Source organism: Lutra lutra, chromosome 4, assembly GCF_902655055.1.
Source record: "Lutra lutra chromosome 4, mLutLut1.2, whole genome shotgun sequence".
NCBI classification, from domain to species: Eukaryota; Metazoa; Chordata; class Mammalia; order Carnivora; family Mustelidae; genus Lutra; species Lutra lutra.
Window position 1 is genome coordinate 104,118,899 of NC_062281.1, and position 23,100 is coordinate 104,141,998.

Below are 23,100 nucleotides of genomic sequence, written 5' to 3' on the forward strand. Positions count from 1 at the left end.
CACTGACTGAACACATCACCTTGCACCTCAAATTTCTTGTTCTAAAAAAATTGAGTTATCTTATAAAACTTACTTTAAGTCCAAATTTTAAATGATTCTAACATGTAATCCAAGTAAGTGCAAAGTATCTCAATAAGCACCTTTGATGTGAAAAGTCATTTCCCAATCAAAAGAACCACCTAATGACACACAGAACACTCACTAACAGAGGGAACTGCCAATATTAAGAACTCTAGTAAGGATTATTGACTATCACATATGTCCAATTCTAGTCTACACGTTTAAAATTCACTTGTCATCTGGGCACTGAGATATCCATCCCTCTACACAAAGTGTGACTCTAACACTGTTATCAATTTCCACAATAAAAATACTTAAAAAAAAAATGTTGACAAATGGGGGAAAAGCCAACACCCAGAATAAAGGATTTAATCCAGTATTTATTCCACACTCATGATCGTTCTCTGTAATCAGAATACAAGTCATAAGAACAATCTATCAAATAATTTGCTGATAATCTTAAATAATGCAGCACAGCATTACTTTTTAATATTTCTCTGTTCTAGATTAAGTTTAAAAACTCAAACAGCCATCTTCATTATCAATAAAAAAAGTTTTGAATTTTAAAAAAAGGACACTATACCAAGCTGTTTCATAATTTAAGTTTTTTCCCATTTATAAAAATGCTTTGGAAGCTTGAGGCTTGAATCTATTTCTCTACTCATCTGCCCCACCCTCTCCCAATTTCACGTTAGTATAGGGTTGCTGCAAGAATGCTAGGCTTTAGACATTAATTTTTTCCTTTAATATAGTACTTTAAAATCTGAGAAATTCAAGAAAAAGATTACATGTCATGTATTTTTCCAAATAAAAAAGAAAAACTACGTGAATAAATTTTAGGCATACTAACAGTGTCCCTTTGAGGTAGAATGCTAAAAGGACTTTTGATCAAATCACAGCCTAATTGAAACCTCTGCATCAGAAACTAACTTGTCATGAATCTCTCTAAAGTTAACTGTGGAGAATATTAAGTGTAACATATTAACAAGAGCCTTCCAAGATAATATACAGTGGACAAGAATGTTAATCCTACAACTGCCGCCTTCATGTACACCGAAACAAAATTCTCCTATAATAGACATCCAAGATCCATTCTCAAAGTCTTTAGCATTCTATTATGAAAAGCACAGCCATGCTAACTTCAGTACACAAACCATAATCCCACACCTACAGAACAAAAATAGAATTAGTGGCAGTTTATTGCCTTATACAAATTTAACCAACATGGCAACCATGCCAAAGGAATTAAAACATTTTCAGGACATATGTACAGACTGTACATCTCAAAAACAATTAAACAATAAAAATGCAAGAACAATCTGTGCATCATGTATCAAACTCAACAACTGGGTGAAAACATCAATGCAATAAATGGGATTACAAAGGCACTTCCCTACACAAAAGAGGAAATGAAAATGCAGCCTACAGGGAGCTTGAAGAGTGCGTTAACTACTGCACAATTTCAACTTGGGAGGAAAAAAGAAAGCAGATTTAATCAAACATTTATAGGATTCAATGTGATCCACTTTTACAAAAAAAATTTCACACAGTCTCATCTTTGTTTTTATGTTGTTTCTCTTGGCTCTCTGGTTCTATACTTTGGCTCCTTCGACGATCATGTTTGTCAGACTGGTCCTTACTATCACTGTGATCTCGTTTGTGGGAACGTTCTTTACTTCTGCTACGCTTTCTAGATTTTTCTTTGCTGGGGCTATGTTCCCGTTTTCTTGATTTTTCCACACTGTCAGTTCTTCCTTGACTGCCACTTCTACTTCGCTTATTTGATTTTTCTTTACTTTCATTTTTATGTTTACTTGATTTCTCTTTGCTCCTACTTCTGCTTCGTTTCCCTGCATTTCTACTTCTACTCCTACTTCTGTGCTTCCTTTCTCTGCTTCTACTCCTACTGTGTTTTTTCTCCTTCTTGGAATCTTTTTTGTCATCTCTATGCCGCCTATCGTCTTTATCTTCTTTGTGTTTCTTTTCTTCTACCTCACCCCTACTTCTCCGTTCCTTGGACCGTTCTCTTGATCGCTCTCGCTCCTTTTCTCGGTCATTACCTCTTTCCTTATCATAGTCACGATCCCGTCTTCTACCTCTCTCATTTTCTTTCTCTCTTTCCCTATCCCTGTCCCTCCGATCCCCTTTCCTATCCCGACTTCGACTACGACTTCTATGCCTTTCCCTACTCCTGCTACTCCGCCTGCGTTCCAACCCCCGATCAATACTTCGGGATCTTCGCCTTTCTTTCTCCCTTTCTTTGGCTTCGCGCTCTAGTCGCTGGCGTTCTTTCTCTCTTTCTAATTCTCGATCAAAACTAGAAGACCCATGGCCCTCCCGGTGATGGCTTCTACTTCTTGATCTTCTTGGGGACCTCCGTGGACTCAGTGATCTCCTTGGAGACCTAATATTTAAGAAAGGAAGAAGAAAATGTCAATGAATAAAACGAATCCTAAAAATTTAACTTCTGTCTTATTCATTTAGATTCCCCACATATACAGATATGTTAGGAACAATTAAAGACCCTGAAAGGCAGAAAAAAATGAACTTTTGGGGTTAAAAGTGACAAACTCATAAAATGAACAGCATACACAGAATTTCTTGAGAGTTTGCCACTGATTTCCAAGGACCTTTGTACAAAGATTATTTTAAAAGTAATTCCAAGAGGTATGTTACCTTGAACGCCTGCGTTCAACATGTCTATCTATTTCCTCAGCACCTTCCTTCCCATCTTTCTTGATTTTTCTAGGCCGGGTTTTGATCTGTTGATCAATATTCTTCTGAACTGGAACCGGAATTCTTGGAAACAGGGTAGAAAACCACTCCAGTTTTGTGAGAAAAGACCGTAGCATTTCTCCAATGGTCATTACACAGCCACCACCAGCCTTCACATCTAGGTCCTACAAAAACACAAAAGATACCCTAGCCGTCAAAAAAATTAATTTCAACACACACATGTATACTATAAAAATATTACCATCTTTGGAATCTCAAATACAAAAAATTCTAACAAAAATTGTAATCTGTGTACCCTACTAATCTGGTAATGAATGATACAGAGAAATATTTGGGCTTAGTGTGTGCATGCAGGTGAGAACAAATCCTGCAGCCTCATGGGCATGAAGTATACTAATCTCACTCAGTTAACAGGAATATGAAACAGCCCCTTATATTACTAAACTCTGTGGAACAATAAACTTAAATAAACATTCCACGTACCTACTAATTATGTATTTCTTTCGTGGACACGTTTGCACACATCATTCCTAACACTGTAGCCTAACTACATATGAACTACTTCAGACAATCCTGTCTAATGAGTATTTTTTAACAGCTCTAATATAAAATGAAGCCCTAATAAAACTGGAAGCAATAGCAAACCAACTGCCATGAAGCAGTGAGGTTTCTAATTTAGAGTTATGTAGAAAATAAATAAATGAACAAATAATTGGAAACGCATAATCCATGATGACCATTGTCTCTGAAAAGGGTCATTACCGCATGAAGGCCTTCTTGCTATGCCCTCTCACAGCTCAGGACATGTTAGTCAGCTATTGTCAGTCCCAAACCTATAGTGCAAGCACACAAGGAAAGTGAGATTTGTTATCTAAACAGGAAAACAAGAGCTAAAGGTAAAACTGCTTGCACTCACACACACTTAAGTGTTCAGATATACAGTATTTCCAAATATAATCGCTGCAGATATCTAAGGAAGAAAACAATAAGTTAGCTTAAATAGAGATCCTTAGGTTTGTAAATACAATAAAAAAACAGATTAAACAGAAGCATTCAGAAACAAACCTAATGCAATACCAATTATGAAGAGGGACATGCTTTTTAAATATAGAAGAGAGAAGTCCTTTGGCCTGAAAAATCTCTTCTAAAAAGAAAAGCAACTTTAAAGATTGTGATTTAACACCTAATACATATTTTTATTCTTCAGAAATACAAATAGTTCAGTGAACAGCCCCTTCCAAAAAAACACAGACAAAAATTCTCCATGTCTACAAGAGTGAGACTTTTTTTTAGGTCTGTACATAATAATACACTAGAAAGATCTCTATCTCAACTATCCTTTAATTCAACAAATTCTTTGGATAAATGTTTTAAATGAGACTACTGAAGTGCAGCACTCAAAATTTACTTTATGAATCTTAAAATATAAAGTGGTGGGGGCACATGTATGGACAATACAGGTATATGCTAAGTACTTTTTGAGATCTTGGACTTCACTCTGTAAGCATATTAATACATACGATTTAAATCCGACACAGCAATGTTTCTGAAAGTAAATTTTGTTTCCTGAACATATGTAACAAGCTCAACCTTGTTAAGCCTGAGTGACAAACTACATTTATAATTAAACAAAAAGGAGAACTGGTCTGGCTTAGTCTTAGACACATATGACTCTTGACCTTGGGGTCATGAGTTCAAGCCCCACACCCGGTATAGAGCTTACTTTTTTAAAAAAACATTTTTTAAATTAAAAACAAGAACCTAATTTTAGGGTTTTCGTCTGGTTTTATAAATAAGTATAACATATTAAAAAGGAGTCAGAAAGCAAAAATTGTAGTATTTTAATCACTTTGAATAAATCCTCTGAACTCTCACACTACTTAAATCCCACCCACCTCTTCAATTCTGCACTCCTGTGCAAGTGGGAGTATTAATTCGTGGAAGCAGTTAGAGCATAGAGAGCTGAAGTTCCAAGAGAATAAAGCGCTATAATTAGTGTTGTATGTGCATGTCTTAACACCTCAATCTTGAGCATGGCCCACTTAAAAAGTCACTATCAACAGCACAAGTCAAGATCAATACCATATACAAAACTCAATTAGAAAGAAAAAAAACTGCAATAGTTACCAAAACCATTTAAACAATTAAGAAATGAGAAAATTTAAGAAAGTTAATCTAAGACATATAAAAATCCAGTAAGTCTTAGAAAAGGACAGCAATTCCAAAAATATGAGAGAAATAAATTTAAGTACAGAAAACCCTGAAAAACATTAAACTTCCAATAAATAAATAAAAGATATTTTTTATCTTTTTACATGAGAGTAATCAGAAGAAAACTAATTATTACCCTTGTTGACATACCTCTTCATCATCAAGGAAGGATTCAAACCAGTCCCAGAGATCTGTAGGGGGCTGTGTGTACCTAGAATTACAACAGATTGATTAGGCTTATGTGAATTAAAATGGGAGTTAAATGGAAATGTAGATAAATGCATGTTTACCTTATATACATAAATCCAAGGGCTCTAATATATGGAGAGTCTGTGTGTGTTATGAGACCCATCACTTGCTTACGAGTTAGCTTCAGAGTAAATAACTTGTATAACAAGCAGAAAGCTGTAGAAACAATTCCTCCTGTTCCAACACCTCGAACCTTTAGGGGAAACAGTTAAGAAAAAGTAACAAAATAACTAACAAATATTTAACACCAACTTATTAATCCCATTAGGTATTAATAATAAGATATAACCCAGAACTAAGAATAGAGCATTAATAAAAACAGCAACTTTCTAACCCCATTCACTAGACACTTTAATTTAGATTAAAAACAAACTTCTACGCTGTGCCAACTGTCATTTGAGTAACTGTTACTTTTAGTTTCCTAATTTTAAACTTATGTTATCAGACACAGAAAAACTGAAAAATGCACGTACTTCTACTTACCCCTCCGCACATCCCCGTTTGGCCTGCTGTTTTCCTGCTTCCTTTCTCCCATGGTTCAACATGCGTGACCTGAAATAGAAAAGAGGAACACAACAAACATTCATACTTCTAATTTTTTTAAAAACTATGATTAAAGTAAACCCAAGTCCCTAATAGAGCAGCTTTTCCCAAAAGTTTGGAAGCTGATTACTTTGACATGATGCATATATTTTGTTTACATGTAAACCATCTTTCAAAAACTGCTGAGCTTTTAAAGAGCACCAATAAAACTGTTGGAGTTTAACAAAACCTCAACAGTTTTATGAGCAGAAATCCCATTAAAATAGCTTTGTAGAGAGCTGATACTTGTGGAGCCAAGAGATTTCTGAGTCTCATATACATGCAAAAATATATCTGATGTTATATCAATTTTGTATCTTTTTATGAGTTGTTAAAACAATAGAAATTCTCATTTTAAAATGGATTTAAGGCTCCAACTTGAAGCAAAAAGTATCAATGAAGTTTTAGTATTTATTTCAAAAAAATTTAATACCCTTAATTTTATGGTGATTTAAAATTCTATATCGTAAAATTTTTAAAAAATGACTTGACGTATATGCATGTTAAAACAGTAACAAGTTACTTTGAATGCAAAATTATGGAAATTCATTTGTACTTTTTTTTTTTTTTACCATGAACAGGCATTATGTTCATTCCTGATTAGAGATGAAATTACAAGGGCCACACCTATACAGATAATTCTTGTTAGTAATTTATTTTCAGCCTAATTACAGGAACCAATTCAATTTTTCCCCAGAATATAAACTGTTAAAAACTGAGTGACTAGTCATTATATTAAATATAATCGATACAGTATCATCTTTGTTGAGTACCCTATAAAAACCACATACTTTACCTAAAAATGGCAAAGAAAATTAACTCGATAACATATAACTCAAGGTCTTTTAGAAAAATCTTTATTTCTTAACTTAAAACAAAATCAAAATAAAGTTCTGTTCTTTCAGTATGCATTTCTAAAACTTTTTTTACCCCACCAATGGTTACATTTTTATCATCTTTTTTCTGTGGCTTCAGACAGAAAAGCATGCATTTAAATGTGAGCACTACACTATTATGCTCAGCATTGCTTTACGGTTTTATTTCCGTCCCCCAGTTTGCTGTATGAAAGAGGTTTCAATTCCTTAAAGGCTAGCAAAGGGGTGGATACAACACGAAATCAACTTAGAACTAGAAGCCTACATATGTCAATGATTTATTTAATCTGGACATCTTGATAACAAAGACTGGATCTTAGTTTTATAACTAAATTTAAATAATTTCTAGTACATTCTTGAATTGTTTCAAAACACAGTATCTGAATTTGAGAAAACAAGCTTTTCCTCTATCACGTTAACATCTGCCTGTATTATTAAACAGAACCTGCTACAGAAAGAGCAGGAACCCAATTTTCAATTGTTTGAAGTTTAATTAACAAAGCTAAGAATATTCACCATACTGTATCCATACTGAAAAAGGCCTTACCTTTTAAAAGCTATAAAAAACCTAGTTCATAGTATTACACTTACAATACTCTTGTAAAAGGATAAGAAAATTTCAGTGTACTTTACATACCCAAAGTTGAACTGTATTCTCAAACTACGATTTTTCTATCAAAAACTAGTATCTCAAAATTCTTCAATAACCTAATCATTTAATGGGGTGGTGTGTGGGGGGTGGGGGGGATTGGGGACAAAATATAACCTAAAGGCAAATAAAGAATTTCTTCTTGCTAGCACCTCTACAGGTATGTTCAGATCACAGAAAATATGTGGTCTGTCAAACGTTTTAGGAGTCAAATACACAAAACAGACGGTATTCTGTTAGATGCGCTCGCTAAAAGATTAAGACTATTATTAATATTCCTTTAAATATTAATTAACCTTAAGAGGCCTGGAAGATAGCTTTAAAACTACATAATTTGCAAGGAAGTGGAGAAAACCTATCTAGTTGGTGAAGAAAAGCCCAAAACCAATGGCCAAAAAATACCTAATTAGCCGTTCATTTAATCAGGGAAATGCATTTATGGCGATTGAGCATGATTAATAGTGCATACCTCTACCTGCGACCCTGGGCTGCTCCGAGCCTCGCTGCAAGACTGAGTCAATCCTGCTAACGAAACAAGAACTGAGACAAGAGTGCAGTGAGGAGGCGCCAGGTGAGCTCCCCAGCACAGCCAAGCCAGCACCGACCCTGCCGCAGAAGCCCAGGGCCCAGATAATTCTAAACAAGCCCAATGCACAAGTAACTGAGACCACTTACTCCTGACTTCCTGCTGGGAAAATTTCCAGGCCTTCTGTACACCTCTTGCCCTGGCACCTCTCCACCCTCAACCCTCCCGCCCCCACCCGACACACGCACTGACCATTTCCCTGTCAGGATCGGATAGAGAATACCAACAACACGAGGCCAACATTGAAGTCAATACACGCCCTGGCCCAGGGTGAGCGGGAGAAGCACCAACAAGTTGGCGCTGAGTAGATCCACGTCAAAAGGAATAATTTTAAAGCTGGAAACTGGAGAGGATTCAGTTACTCTTTCCCCCTCCCCCACCCCTCCCGTCCAACTCCCCCCAGGGGTGGGCAGGAGATTGGGGGAGGAGAGAGTTCAATAGTGGCGGGCTCTCCCAGCCCTAAAAATCTGAAAAAGAAATGAGAGGGCGGCCCCAGTTTGACCCCTCCCAGGCCGACTACAGTCCACCGCCCCCCCCCAATCAACATTCCCGCACCTACAAATTCTCAAGACCTCAAGGGCCGCCTCCGCCCATTTCCTCTAACCCGTACTCGGAACTTAACCCTCCCAATCCCGGTCCCCCAACCCCCACCCCAGGCCTAGACTCTTCGTACCTTAAAGTAGATCTCGTCCACCACCTCGTGGTAGGTCTTGAGCTCGTAGAGCTGCACTTTGAAGTAAGGCGACGACAGGATATTGGTCAAGATCATGGGGTTGAGGTTCATAGTCTTCTCGTTGCCCCACAGCGGTAGCACATTTCCCTGTTTGCCCGAGACCGCCGGCTTGGTGGCGCCGCCGCCGCCACCGCCGCACTGCTGCTGCTGCTGGGCCGCGGCCGCGGCCGCCTGATGCTGCGGCTGCGAGTTGCCTGTCAGCGCGGGGCTGTTGTTAGCCATGTTGCGGCGGAAGGAAGGAGGGAGGGAGAAGGGAGGGGGAGGGGGCCAAGCTCGATCTCGCTCTTCGGGACAACGGTCCGGGACCCTACTCCATGGAACGCCGTCAGGACAGGGGGCCGCCTCGCTGTCCCCCAGCTGGATGAGGGAGGGCAACGGGAACGCCGACAAAAGGACCCTGGATCGAAAGCAGACGCCGAGACGCGGGCGCGAGAACTCCCGGCAGAAGGCGAACCGGCGGCCACCGAGCGCGATCTCTTCCGCCAACTGCCCCTGGGAACAAGATGGCGGGCCCGGCGGATGTTACGTCACACGCCCCAGAGTTCCAAGCTGAGCCGGCAGCCAATCAGAGACGCCCAGCTGGGCTGGAAATTCCTCTTCCTAGTTCCGCACGTTCTGTGCACGCTGCGGTCGCTGCGGTGGTCTCGGGTGTCCGACTCTTAGATTTCCCCTGGGAATTTGGGGGCAGGGGAGAGGTTTGAAGGCCCAATTCGTATGTTTTAGAATCTGGGTTGGGGGCCCAGTTTCTCCTCTTGAAAGCCGGGCAGGAAATGGTTTGCATGGATATATCCTTGCGAATTCGTGACTTTCACGGAGTACCCTATTCTCTTGGGTTCCCAATTTCAAGATTCTCTGGAATGGATGATGATTAGGACTTAATTACTCCATGTGATTCGATGCAATAGTTACATCTATCTGCTGGCTGTAATGTATGGCCGGAGGTTTTATTTGAGCCCAAATTTATTCAGCTGTAAGACTGGAAGACCTCGTTCTGGGCTGCTAAAACATCTGAGCATTAAAAGAGCTACTACACCTGTAGAGCCTGTAGAAGTCTACAAGCCTTTGTTAGGTGCCTTTCTTTCCTCCCTACTCGAGTTCATCCATTCTGCGGATGCGTTCTAAGTGGTAAACACTGGGCGAGGCACTGAACGGGGGAGGAGGGAGGCAGGCGGGAGGAGGTGTAAAAATGAGTCAGAATCGGTCTTGTCACTCAAAAGCTATTGTTAATCTAGAGGAAATACGTATTATGATTTGGGAGTTAATAGAAGGCTGTAAGAAGTACTTAAGTTTATAAAGCTGCTGTCAGGATGGGCAGTTATTATCAGCAGAGAACAGCCGGAGGCTATGTAGAAGCAGGAAAGATCAGGCTTGTTAGACGGTAAATAATCCTGTATGGGAGCTGGGGAATATGCTGATGGGTGGAGTAATGGCTGGGATGGAACTGGGCAACTGTTAGTGCCTGGAATGCCGAGATGAAACATCGGAATTTAATGACATTTAAATCCAATGATTACATAATTATATCTGTGACCCCCATATCTACTTTTAGATATTAATATTCCTAATATTTTCTGGCTCCAATCCATTCTTCAGAGTACTGCCAGATTCTTCATTCCCAAAGTGTAACACCCCTACTCAAAAACCTCGGATGGCTCACTTAGTGACATCCTAATTGCTATTGCCAAAATTCAGTGACCTTTTTCACTCTTCATCCTATTTGATTTCTGTGGCACTTAAAAAAATTTTTTTTTAAATTTAATCTCTACATGTGGGTCTCAAACTCACCACCCAAATGCAAGAGTTGCGTGCTCTTTGGCCTAAGCTAGCCAGCTGCCCCTGTTGCACTTTTTATCATTTTCTCTTTCCTAGAAACTATTGAGGTTGGAAGTTTGAAAGTGGAGATCGTAATTTTCACTGGCTTCTACACAGAAGAGGGGAAAATGGTAAGACAGAAACCTTGGGGAAAATCCACACCTGGATGAAGATGAAAGAGCAGGAGAGAGAAGACAGAGAAGTAGGAGGTAAACTGGGACACTGTGGTATGACAGAATGCAAGGAAAGATAAAGGATAGTTAAATGAATGGTTGGAGGGGTACCTGGTGGCTCAGTTGGTTAAGCCTTTGCCTTCAGCTCAGGTCATTATCTCAGGGGCCTGGAATGGAGCCATGGGTAGGGCTCCCTGCTCAGTGCGGAGCCTGCTTCTCCCTCTCCCTCCGCTTCTGCTCCTCCGCCTGCTCTGCCTCTCCCTCGCTCTCAGTAACTAAAATCTTTTTTAAAGTAATAAGTAAATAATATTGAATGATTGGAGTGACTAATATTTAGAGTTAGATAGATGGTACACGAGTGATCATCCTTTCTAGTTTATCTTACATTAAAAACTGAAGCTTTGAGAGAAGTGGTTTTTGCTTTCTACTAGATCTTGTTTTTCTGTACATTATACAAATATACTTCCCAAGGAAAATTGACGATTCCAGCCTCTAATGAATTGCCAAGTTAAAAATGCAATGAAAAAGAATTCTTCCTTTATTTATGTGTATTTTTCTGTCTGGTTAATAAGTATATTGAGTTTAATCTAGTGACACTCCAACTGCCAAATTCTGAGATCTTTTAAAAATTCCTTACCACATGTGATCTATGTAGTCTTGGATACTCATTTACCCCTAGAGTCTGAGTGAAATGAGCTCAGAAGAGAGATTGAGGTTTAATATGAATGTCTCAGTAGCACCAACCTAATTTAGGGAGCCAGGGATTATGATAAAGTGCTTAGCAGAGTCAATGAAACCCCGCAACAGCCTGAAGATATTACTGTTATCCCCCATTAAATAAACTTTACTGGTATTTAACTTGGGAACACTACACTGCATATAGATAAAGCTGGGAAGTTTGGTTTGATCAGTTTTGACATTTGCACACACCTTGTCTTAGTCCATTCATGCTGTTATAACAAAATTCCACAAAGAAGATAGCTTAAAAATATCAGTAATTAATTTCTCACTGTTCTGAATGCTAAAGAGTCCAAGATCAAGGGTTATGCTCTTCCTGAGTCATGGTTGGCACCTTCTAGCTGTACCTTACATGGTTGAAAGTGTGGGGCACCTCCTGAGGTCTTCTTCTTAAGACCACTAATCCCATGTATGAGAGCTCCAACCTTGTGATTTAAACACCTCCAGAAGGACTCACCTCCTAAAAGGGTCACTTTGGAGGTTAGAATTTCAATGTACAAATTTTGCAGGGATATATTCAGACCATAGCACTCATTAAATCATCACCACAATCAAGATAACGATCTTGCGGGCACCTGGGTGGCTCAGTGGGTTAAGCCGCTGCCTTCGGCTCAGGTCATGATCTCAGGGTCCTGGGATCGAGGCCCGCGTCGGGCTCTCTGCTCAGCGGGGAGCCTGCTTCCCTCCCTCTCTCTCTCTCTGCCTGCCTCTCCATCTACTTGTGATCTCTCTCTGTCAAATAAATAAATAAAATCTTAAAAAAAAAAAAAAAAGATAACGATCTTGCATCACCTCCAAAAGTTCCCCTGAGTTTGTAATCCACGTCTCCTCCAACTCCATCCCTAGGCAGTCATTTTCTGTCAGTTTGCAATTTTCTGAAATTTAAATAAATGGAATCATACACTTAGTTCCCTTTTAGCCTGGCTTTTTTGGTTCAGCATAAGCTTGAGATTTATCATTGCTTATGTCAACAGGTTATATTATTTTTTAAAAAGCACTGAGTAATATTCCATTGTGGGATTTCCTACAATTTGTTCAATCATCTGTTGATGAGCATTTGGGCATCTAATTTGGGGCTATTATAAATATAGCTGCTAGGCCCCTGGGTGGCTCAGTTGGTTAAGTGGCTGCCTTTGGCTCAGGTTATGATCCCAGTGTCCTGGGACTAAGTCCCATATCAGACTCCCTGCTCTGCAGGGGACCCTGCTTCTCCCTCTGCCTCTGACTCTATCTCTCATGAATGAATAAATAAATAAAACAAATATAACTGCTATCAACTCAGTTAAGCATCCGACTCTTGATTTTTGGCTCAGGTCATGATCTCTGGTGGTAGGATTGAGCCCTCCCTCAGGTTCTGCGCTCAGTGCTCAGTGGAATCAGATTGTCCCTTTCCCTCTTCTTCCCCCTGTGTGTATACACGCTCTCTCTCTCTCGAAAATAAATAAAACCTTTTAAAAAAATGTGTATCATTCATGAATAAATGAGTAAAGGATTAAAATAACTGCCATGTGTAACTAAAATACATGTTCTGGTGTTTTGAACATGTTACTATTTAGAACAACTACAAATCTAAAGTAATATAAGAAGTCGTTGACTGAAGTACCTAAGAACTAAAAATCTGATACAATGTATGCACATTCAGGGTGTCCTTGATATGAACAATCAATGGTGTTTATTGGTTAGGATTTCAAAGTACTGAATCAGAAAAGGTATGAGTTGAGATTTAAAAATTATTAGGGGAGCCTGGCTTGCTCAGTCCATACAGCATGTGACTCTTGATCTTGGGGTTGTGAGTGTGGCCCCCTGTTGGGCATAGAGATTACTTAAAAATTATCAGGAGTTAACTAGGCAAATGAAAGGATATTCTAGTTAAGGCTAGCCTGTGCAAAATCTCTGAGGCATAAAGAACAAATGATGTATTTGGGAAATTCTTTGTCACTATTGTACTACTTAAATTTTTTTTCCTAGGGTGATATGCAGAATTGGTATAGCCATACAAATGTATACTGGCTGAATACTAATTCTGAATACACTGTAATTATCTGCTAATTTGTCATCTTCAGCCACCAGAGGGAGGGTCTCTGCTTTTCAGTGAATCATTCCCAGCACTAGGCATAAGGATGGACACATAGTAGGCACTAAGTAAATAGTTAAAAGAAAACTGTTTCTCTACTCGCTTTGGATAACAAATGTGTGGGTTCTCTCCTTCTGCCCCAACACATACACCAACCAATTTTCAAACTCTAGACACCAGCTGTGTGTTCTATAATTTAATTCAATTCTGATAGTAACTACTCAAGAGTTAGCACTGACTGCATAGTTAAGGGCTCAGTCCCATAAGACTGACCCAACTTCAGACACCAATTACAAATAGTGGGTCCCTGGGTACCTGGGTGGCTCAGTTGGTTAAGTGACTGCATTTAGCTTGGGTCATGATCCTGGGGTCCTGGGATCGAGTCCCACATCAGGCTCCCCCTGCTTTGTGGGGAGCCTGATTTTCCCTCTCTGCCTGCCACTCCCCTTATTGTGCTCTCTCTGTCAAATAAAATCTTAAACAAACAAACAAATAATGGGTTCCTTATTCAAACCATCTTCCAGGGTTCTCTACAGTGAGGGTTGTTACAGAATGTTTTATTTCTTCTCATGTTCTCTATGTAAACACAAACTTTCTTCTCCTGATACATTTTTAAATTCTTTTTTTTAAAAAGATTTTATTTATTTGATAGAGATCACAAGTAGGCAGAGAGGCAGGCAGAGAGAGAGGAGGAAGCAGGCTCTCCGTGGAGCAAAGAGCCCGATGCAGGGCTTGATCCCAGGACCCTGGGATCATACCTGAGCCGAAGGCAGAGGCCTTAACCCACCGAGCCACCCAAGCGCCCCACATTTTTAAATTCTTTTAAAAATAAATAAATAATTATTTGATGGGGAGAGAGCAAGCGAGTGAGTGAGAGAGAGAGAGAGAGAGCGAGCACAAGCAGTGGGACCAACAGGCAGAGGGAGAGGGAGAAGCAGGCTCTCTGCTGAGCAGAGTCTGACATGGGGCTTGATCCCAGGACCCTGGGATTATGACCTGAGCAGAAGGCAGACACTTAACCAACTGAGCCACCCAGATGCCCCCCAAGTTTAAACTCTGTCTCCATTATTTTAATTTGGACAAGTTATTTCACTTTTCTCTGCTTTCATTATCTTATCTCTTAAAATGGGGGACATTATTATTAACTACTTCATCAGATTTTATGTGACTCAAATTTAGGATATGTGTTAATGCTTAGAACAGGACTTAGCCCAAACTGTGACCTTAAATGTTCTCCATTAGTGTTTTCTAAATAGCATTTAACACTTTTACTAAATTCTAAATTCACCTTTAAAATGTTATTGCAGGGGCGCCTGGGTGGCTCAGTGGGTTAAGCCGCTGCCTTCGGCTCAGGTCATGATCTCGGAGTCCTGGGATCGAGTCCCGCATCGGGCTCTCTGCTCAGCAGGGAGCCTGCTTCCTCCTGTCTCTCTGCCCGCCTCTCTGCCTGCTTGTGATCTCTCTCTGTCAAATAAATAAATAAAATCTTTAAAAAATAAATAAATAAAATGTTATTGCAGTCTTATTTTCTCTTAACTTATTTTCTGTTAACTTTTTACTTGCCATTAGGAATCTACATTCCAAAACAGTGTTTTGCCAGAGACATTTCTGTGTGACTGCCAACTGTGTAGCATGGCCAGGATTACAGATGGGATTGATCTACTCAGCAGATGGGTCATAAACTTGATACCAGATTTATTTTAAGCCATTAACAAGAAATAAGGAATGTTTCAGAGGTTATATCTCAAACCTTTGAAAATCATATGAGAGACTAAGTGTGAATAACAGCCCCTTCTTTGTATGGCTTTGCAGTACCAATTGCCCCTTCTAATTGAATTGTCTCCCTCCTAGTGCTGTTGATAGGGCCACCCTATGTAGCCATGATTTATACCAAGTGACCCTTGCTGTCTGGCCAGAGGTGGTACTGAGCCACATGCTAACCTGTGACCTGTGATGTGACTCCCTTGGAATGAAGTGAGGTGGGGCTTCCAGATCCTTGCTGGAATTTGAAAGGGGAACATTGAGAAAATCAAGCTGTTAGCAGTAGGCCCCAAGGCAAAAAGAATGTGTTTTTCATTTTGTTTTGTTTTGTTTTATTTTTAGGTAAGCTCCATGCCCATCATGGGGCTTAAACTCACGACCCTGAGATTAAGAGTCATGTGCCCTACAAACTAAGCCAGCCAGGCACCCCAATTAAAGAATGAAGTTAAATAGGGAGGGGGTCATAGGGATTCAGCCAGGTTCCTACCCAGATTCTGAGGAAGTAAGAAAAAAAAATGAGCAAGGACCTGTTGGAAACAATGGGCCCAAAATGGAGTCACTTTTGTTAAGACTCACCAAGATTCTATTTTTATTTTGTTTGTATTTTAAGAGTTTATTGAAATTAAACTTCCCAGGTATTGATATTTTAAATTTTCCATATTCTTCAGCTTTGAACTTTCAGCAGTTTTTTCATACCAGGTATTCTATGACATCAGATCTTATTTTTGTTTTGTTGGTGTCCATGAGCGTGTATGTAGTTGTTTGCCATTTGAATTTTCACAGTTATTTATTTATTTATTTACTTATTTTTTTTAAATTAACATGTAATATATTATTTGTTTCAGGGTTATAAGTCTGTGATTCATCAGTCTTACACAATTCACAGCACTCACCATAGCACATACCCTCCCCATCGTCCATCACCTACCTACCCCATCCTTCCCATCCCCGCTCTGCTCCGGCAACCCTCAGTTTGTTTCCTGAGGTTAGAGTCTCTTATGGTTTCATCTTGTTTCATTTTTTTCCTCTCTTCCCCTATGATCCTCTGCCTTGTTTTTCAAATTCCACATAGCAGTGGGATCATATAATAATTGTCTTTCTCTGACTTATTTTGCTTAGCATAATACCTTCTAGTTCCATCCACGTCATTGCAAATGGCAAGATTTCATTTTTGATGGCTGTATAATATTCCATTGTGTCTATATACCACATCTTTATCCATTCATTTATCAATGGACATCTAGTCTCTTTCCATAGTTTGACTATTGGGCCTCTCCAAGATTTAATAGCTAATGCAGTTTCAGCCTCTTCTAGGAGTGGAATTTTAATTAATCAATTAATTAATTAATTTGTTCAGGTTTTTATTTAAATTCTAGTTAACGTATAGTGTAATATTATTTTCAGGAATAAAATGTAGTGACTCATCATTTACATGTAACACTCAGTGCTCATCACAAGCACCCTCCTTAATCCCCATTACCCATTTAACCTATCCCTCCACTCCCCATTCCCCCCAGCCACCCTCAGTGTGTTCTCTGTAGTTGAGTCTGTCTAGGAGTGGAATTTTTTTTTTTAAAGATTTTACTTATTTATTTGACAGACAGAGATCACAAGTAGGCAGAGAGGCAGGTAGAGAGAGAGGAAGGGAAGCAGGCTCCCTGCTGAGCAGAGAGTTCATATGCGGGGCTCGATCACAGGACCCTGGGATCATGACCTAAGCGGGAGGCAGAGGCTTTAACCCACTGAGCCACCCAGGCTCCCCTAGGAGTGGAATTTTAAATCAATCAGTCTTGAGTTTCTTAATCAGCCCTTGTGAGCTCATCAGCCTATTAAGATCCCTGCCCTGCTTGAAAGAATCAAATTTTTTAACTTTCTTGTCCTACCCTCTATCTACCTATGAAAGCCTTCGATTTTTGAACTCCTAGGACCTCCTTTCAATTTGCTAAATGGGTTCCTGCCCCATTCATGGAACCTTGGGAAAAAGCCAATTAGTTCTTTAAATTTACTCAGTTGGGGGTGCCTGGGTGGCTTGGTCAGTTAAGTGTCCAACTCTTGGTTTTGGCTTAGGTCATCTCAGGGTTTTGAGATTGAGCCCCATGCAGGGTGTGGACCCTGCTTAAGATTCTTTTTCTCCCTCTCCGTCCATTCCCCTCAAAAATAAATAAGGAAATAAATTAAATTTACTCAGTTGAATTTTTTATTTAGCAGACCTATCAAGTTGAGAAAAGGTTTTGTTCTCAAGCCAGTGTACTATGAAAATGAAACATTTTGATATATTTTGATATATTATCCTCTAAAAATTCCTTAAGTATACAATTCATATGGTTTTGTGAGGTCTGTCTGGATGCATGGACATTCAGAATGTTTTAAGAGATTCGCTTTCCAGATTCCCACTTTTTTTTTTTTTTTTTTTTAGATTTTATTTATTTATTTGAGAGAGAGAAAGCAAGAGACAGCACAAGTGGAGGGGGAGGGAGAGAGGGAGAGGGAGAAGCAGACTCCCCCCTAAACAGGGAACCCTATGTGGGACTTGACCCTGGGATCATAACCTGAGCAGAAGGCAGATGCTTAACAGCTGACACATGCTTAACAGCTGACACTTAACAGACTGAACCACTCAGGTGCCCACCCCCCAGAATCTTTTAAAAAATATGTGTACACACACACACACACACACACGTGCGTGCACACACACACACACACACACACACACCAAAAGATACATTTCCAATAAAATGTTGCCTTTAGTGTTTAATATTTACCAATATTTATAATACATCTCTGCTATTTGGATCAGTTGTTTACTAACAGTAACTGTTAAAACAGTTATATAGAAGAAAATAAGTTTTGGGTGCCTGGATGGCTCAGAGGGTTAAGCCTCTGCCTTTGGCTCAGGTCATGATCCCAGGGTCCTGGGATCGAGTCCCCCATCCGGCTCTCTGCTCAGTGGGGAGCCTGCTTCCTCCTCTCTCTCTCTCTCTCTCTCTCTGCCTACTTGTGATCTTTGTCTGTCAAATAAATAAATAAAATCTTTTTTAAAAAAGAAGAAAACAAGTTTTAAAACTTAGAGCCTTATACTCTTAGGAAGTTAAGTTTTTTTTTTTTAACATAAAATTCTATTTACAGAGAAATATAATCATTTGACCAATAAAAGAGGTGTGAACATAAAAATGTTAGGAAAAAATTTTATGAGGGAAGTGGAATGAAAATACTAAAACAGGGAGAAAAAAATGAGATAACATTTCTCAATTCCAAAGCAGCTTCATGTATTTTTAAAATGCCTAATTTCATTGAGTATCTTTAAAGGAGTAGTGCATTATTGTCAAATGTCAATATTTATAAATCGCAGCAAATTATATCCATTACAACCACTTAAGCCTTTGATGAAAAATTTTAGAAATGTCAATTTAAAAAGGTGTGGGAGATCAAGAGAATGAGAAGACAAGCCACAGGCTGCAAGAAAGTATTTGTAAAAGACACACCTAATAAAGGACTATTATCCAAAATATATGAAGACTTTAAAAGTGAACAAAAAGAAGGGGCACCTGATTGGCTTAGTCAGTAGAACATGTGATCCTTAATCTCAGGGGCCTCAGTTCAAGTTCCAAGTAGGGTGTAGGATTTACTTAAAAAAAAGAAAAGAAAAGAAAAGAAAAAGCCAAGGAGCGGCTGGCTGGCTCAGTCAGTAGAGTATCCAACTCTTTTTTTTTTTTTTTTAAAGATTTTATTTTATTTTATTTATTTGATAGAGATCACAAGTAGGCAGAGAGGCAGGCAGAGAGAGAGTTGGGGGAAGCAGGCTCCCTGCTGAGCAGAGAGCCTGATGCAGGGCTCCATCCCAGGACCCTGAGATCATGACCTGAGCCAAAGGCAGCGGCTTACCCCACTGAGCCACCCAGGCGACCCGAGTATCCAACTCTTTTTTTTTTTTTTTTTTTGGATTTTATTTATTCATTTAACAGAGAGAGAGAGAATCACAAGTAAGCAGAGCAGCAGGCAGAGAGAGGGGGGAAGCAGGCTTCCCGCCAAGCAGAGAGCCCGATGTGGGGCTTGATCTCAGGACCCTGAGATCATGACCCGAGCCTAAGAAAGAGGCTTAACCCACTGAGCCATTCAGGCACCCCTCAAGTATCCAACTCTTGATCTCAGGGTTGTGAGTTTGAGCTTCATGCTGGGTATAGAGATTACTTAAATAAATAAAACTTTAAAAAAAAGTAAACAACTCAATTAACAGACACCTCACCAAAGAAAATGTAGGATGGCAAATAAGCATTTGAAAAGATGTTAAACACCATATGTCATCAGGGAAATGCAAATTAAAACAATGAGATGCCACTACCCACCTGTAGCTGGGGCACAGGGGAGCAAGTTTGAAGTTCTCTTTCACACCTATCAGAATGGCCAAAATCCAGAACACTAACACCACCACCAAATGCTAGGGAAGATATAGAGCAGTAGGAACTCTCATTCATTGCTGATGATAATACAAAATGGTACAGCCACTTTGGAAGATAGTGGCAGTTTCTTACAAAACTAAACATACCCTTACCATATGATCCAGTAATTGCCCTCCTCGGTATGTATCCAAAAGAACTGAAAGCTATATTCACCTAAAAACTGTTCATAGCCATTGCTAGCAGCTTTACTCGGAGTTGCCAAAACTTGGAAACAACCAGGTGGGTAAATGGATAATCTGTGGTACCTCCAGGCAATGAAATATTTAGCACTAAAGAGAAATGAGCTATTCAGCTATGAAAAGACATGGAGGAAACTTAAATGTATATTATTATGTAGAAAAAGCCAATCTCTAAAGTCTACTGTATGATTCCAAATGTATGACATCTGGAAAAGTCAAACTATGAAGGCAGCATAAAGATCAGCAGTTTCCAAGAGATAGGTGGAGCACAGAGGATTTTTAGAGCAGTGAAAATACTCTGTATGATACTACAGTGGTAGACAGATGTCTTATACATTTGTTAAAACCCATAGAATATACAACAGCAAGAGTGACCCTTAATGTCAACTATGAACTTCGGGTGACAATGATGTGTTGATGTGGGTTCACTAATTGTAATAAATATTGTAGTGTGATGTGGCGGCAAGGGTTTTGTGGGAGTGTTATACTTTTGCTCATTTTTGTTGTGAACCTAAAACTGCTCTGAAGTATAAAATCTCTTAAAAAATAATTTTTTAGTTTTGGGTCCTTGACGCCAAGATGACCAAGAAGGAGCAATAATTGTGCCAAAAACGGCCTGGCCAACGTGCCATTTGTGTTACCACAACTCGTTATTAGAGGAAATTAAGCACCTTCTTTGGGACTCAGCTCGAAGTGGACCCTGGAAGGTCTGTGCCTGGCTTGCCCTAGATTTTGCCCCATATATTTTTCCCTTTGCTGATTGTGCTTTCCTTTCACTGTAATAAATCAGAGCCATCCCACTATATGCTGGGTCCTGTGAGTCTTCCTACTCAGTTACCCAACTTTGAGAGTTCTCTTGGGAACCCTCAACATATTACCTAGAACAACCTTTTCTTCATGTCTCTTTGGAATGCTCTCCTGCCCTGGGAATCTGCTGACAGTTTCCAGCACAGAAGAGAATAAAATGCCAGTGTTTCTTTATAAAAAGAAGGGGCCCCTGGCTCAGTTGGTAGAGCAGGTGACTCTTAATCCCAGGGTGGTGAGTTCAAGCCCTATGTTGGACACAGAGTTTACTTAATAATTAAAAAAAAAGTAAATTAAAATGTAAAAAAGAGAAGTCTAGGTTCTGAGTGCAGCGTGCCCTTATCTGCTCACCAATCTCAGAATTGTCCCAGGTATCACTCAGATAATCAGAATTGTTTGGGAGTCTCTAAGCCTCACCTAGCACATCCTAACAGGCATATGAGAGTAGGTGACAGGACGGATCTCGTATCTTAGAGTGCAGAGCTTATCCCAAGTCAACAGGAATATTCCAGGGCTGGAAGAATAGAGGTTGACACAAGACAAAGTGAAGCTGAGAGCATTTTTTACAGTCCTACCCTCAGGGAAAGGCCTGCATTTCTTCACAGTTGTTTTGGGGAGGGAGGCTTCCTTCCCTTTGGTCAGAAAGGCGTGGGACTGGTGGCAACAATGGTTAAAGCCTCCTGGCCATGTCAGGATGTCAGGGCCCAGAGCTTCCTTGTTCAAGCTTATTATTGCAGATTTTTGAGAAATCAGAAACAGTTTTTTGTAAATATGTATTCTTCACTTGTCCTTGTTCTAAAGAGGTTTTAAGGAAGAGAAAGTAGAAGTAGAAAGTAACAGAGGTGTAGAGAGGGAGGGTCAGATAAGGTAGCCTGAAGAACTAGCCTTTTTTGCATTCTCTAAATAATTTGTACAGAGCAGTTGGAGGACATTTCCTCACCAAGGGAGAAAATATTCACTCCCAGCTCCCACCAGAGCCTGGTGAGAGCCAAACTGACCTGGGCTCTCAGTCCAGCTCTGCTGCTTATGGATGTTATAATCTTGGGTAATTTTTTAAAATTTACTTTATTATTTTAATTTTAAAAAACTTTTTATTATTTATTTATTTTTTAATTAAGATTTTATTATTTGACAGAGTGTGCAAGCAGGGGGAACAGCTGAGGGAGAGGGAGAAGCAGTCTCCCCGCTGAGCAGGGAGCCCGATGTGGGGCTTGATCCCAGGACCCTGGGATCACGACCCGAGCTGAAGGCAGACACTTAACCAGCTGAGTCACCCAGGGGCCCCTAAAAAAAAAAAAAACACAACTTTTTTAAACTCTATACCCAACATGGAGCTTGAACTCAGGACCCTGAGATAAAAAAATTTGCATGCTCTATTGACTGAGCCAGTCAGGTGCCCCAATCTTGGGTAACATTAAATCTCAGTTTTTTAAATCTGTAAAATGGAAATCAATGGTACTCAGCTCCTAGGTTCTTAAGAAGATGAAATGTACACCATATGGGCAATGTCTAGCATCACAGTACACACCTAACAGTCGCTTAATCCCAAATATTATTCAGCACTAAGTTACTTTGAAAAAAGTACTAATTGTTGCCTTATTATTATGGAATTATTTACTGTAATCTAGCTCATATTGATCCTTTGAGTGGCTTTTATGGCCTGAGACAAAAAGGTGTATGTTTTTGAGGGAGGAATTTGTCCTTCGTAGCTTTGAACGCGCTCCTTAAATTTGGTAATTTTCCACATAATGATATTTATTTCAAAGTAGAAACCCCATTTATAGGTCCCAAAAAACTACACCCCAAGACTCTTACAGCTGAATATAAACTAGACTCAATTTATCAGATACACACATAGGAGAACTAGATTCAAAAGTGAGCAATGGAAGAAAGTGGTCTCAAGACTAGGGATTAGTCTTCCAATAAGAATGGTAGAGATGGCAGAGGATCTGACATCCATTGTGGAACCTCCGAAGGTCCAATTGTGGAATTTTGGGGGGAGGTATTTTTTGCTAAAGAATCCCCTTGGTTGTTGGGTCTTATTCTAGGCTGTGTGCAAGAATTGTGTTCTCTAGTTTTCTGAGAGTTTAGGTGTAATTTCAATATCCTATAATTAATTTTTTGCCACTAAGAGCCCTAATTTAGGGGCACCTCGGTGGCTCAGTCAGTTGAGCATTTGCCTTCGGCTCAGGTCATAATCCCATGGTCCTGGGATCGAGTCCCACATTGGGCTCCTTGGTCAGTGGGGAGCCTGCTTTTTCCTCTGCCTAGTGCTCCCCCTGCTTGTGCGATCTCTCTTTCTCTCTGACAAATAAAATTAAAAAAAAAAAGAGCCCTGATTTAATACATTTCTCTGAAAAAAAGACATTTCTAAGTAAATAAATATCAGAAATATTTCTCTTAAAAAAATCTTTCTCAAAA

General features: G+C 39.6%; 1 protein-coding gene across 2 annotated transcripts; it reads right to left on the reverse strand.

The window, feature by feature from the left end:
* Positions 1-422: 422 nt before the first annotated feature.
* Positions 423-8,903, reverse strand: PRPF38B (pre-mRNA processing factor 38B). Of its 2 annotated transcripts, XM_047726306.1 has the most exons (7): positions 8,622-8,753; positions 8,141-8,291; positions 5,740-5,808; positions 5,298-5,449; positions 5,158-5,218; positions 2,737-2,960; positions 423-2,464 (listed from the first exon to the last, which is right to left on the reverse strand). In XM_047726306.1, exons 2-7 carry the CDS (start codon positions 8,189-8,191, stop codon positions 1,603-1,605), a joined length of 1,419 nt encoding a protein of 472 aa, XP_047582262.1. In that variant the 5' UTR covers positions 8,192-8,291; positions 8,622-8,753; the 3' UTR covers positions 423-1,602. The 2 variants fall into 2 exon arrangements, with proteins under 2 accessions (XP_047582262.1, XP_047582261.1); XM_047726305.1 differs by lacking the exon at positions 8,141-8,291 and having other exon boundaries at positions 8,622-8,903.
* Positions 8,904-23,100: the final 14,197 nt, after the last annotated feature.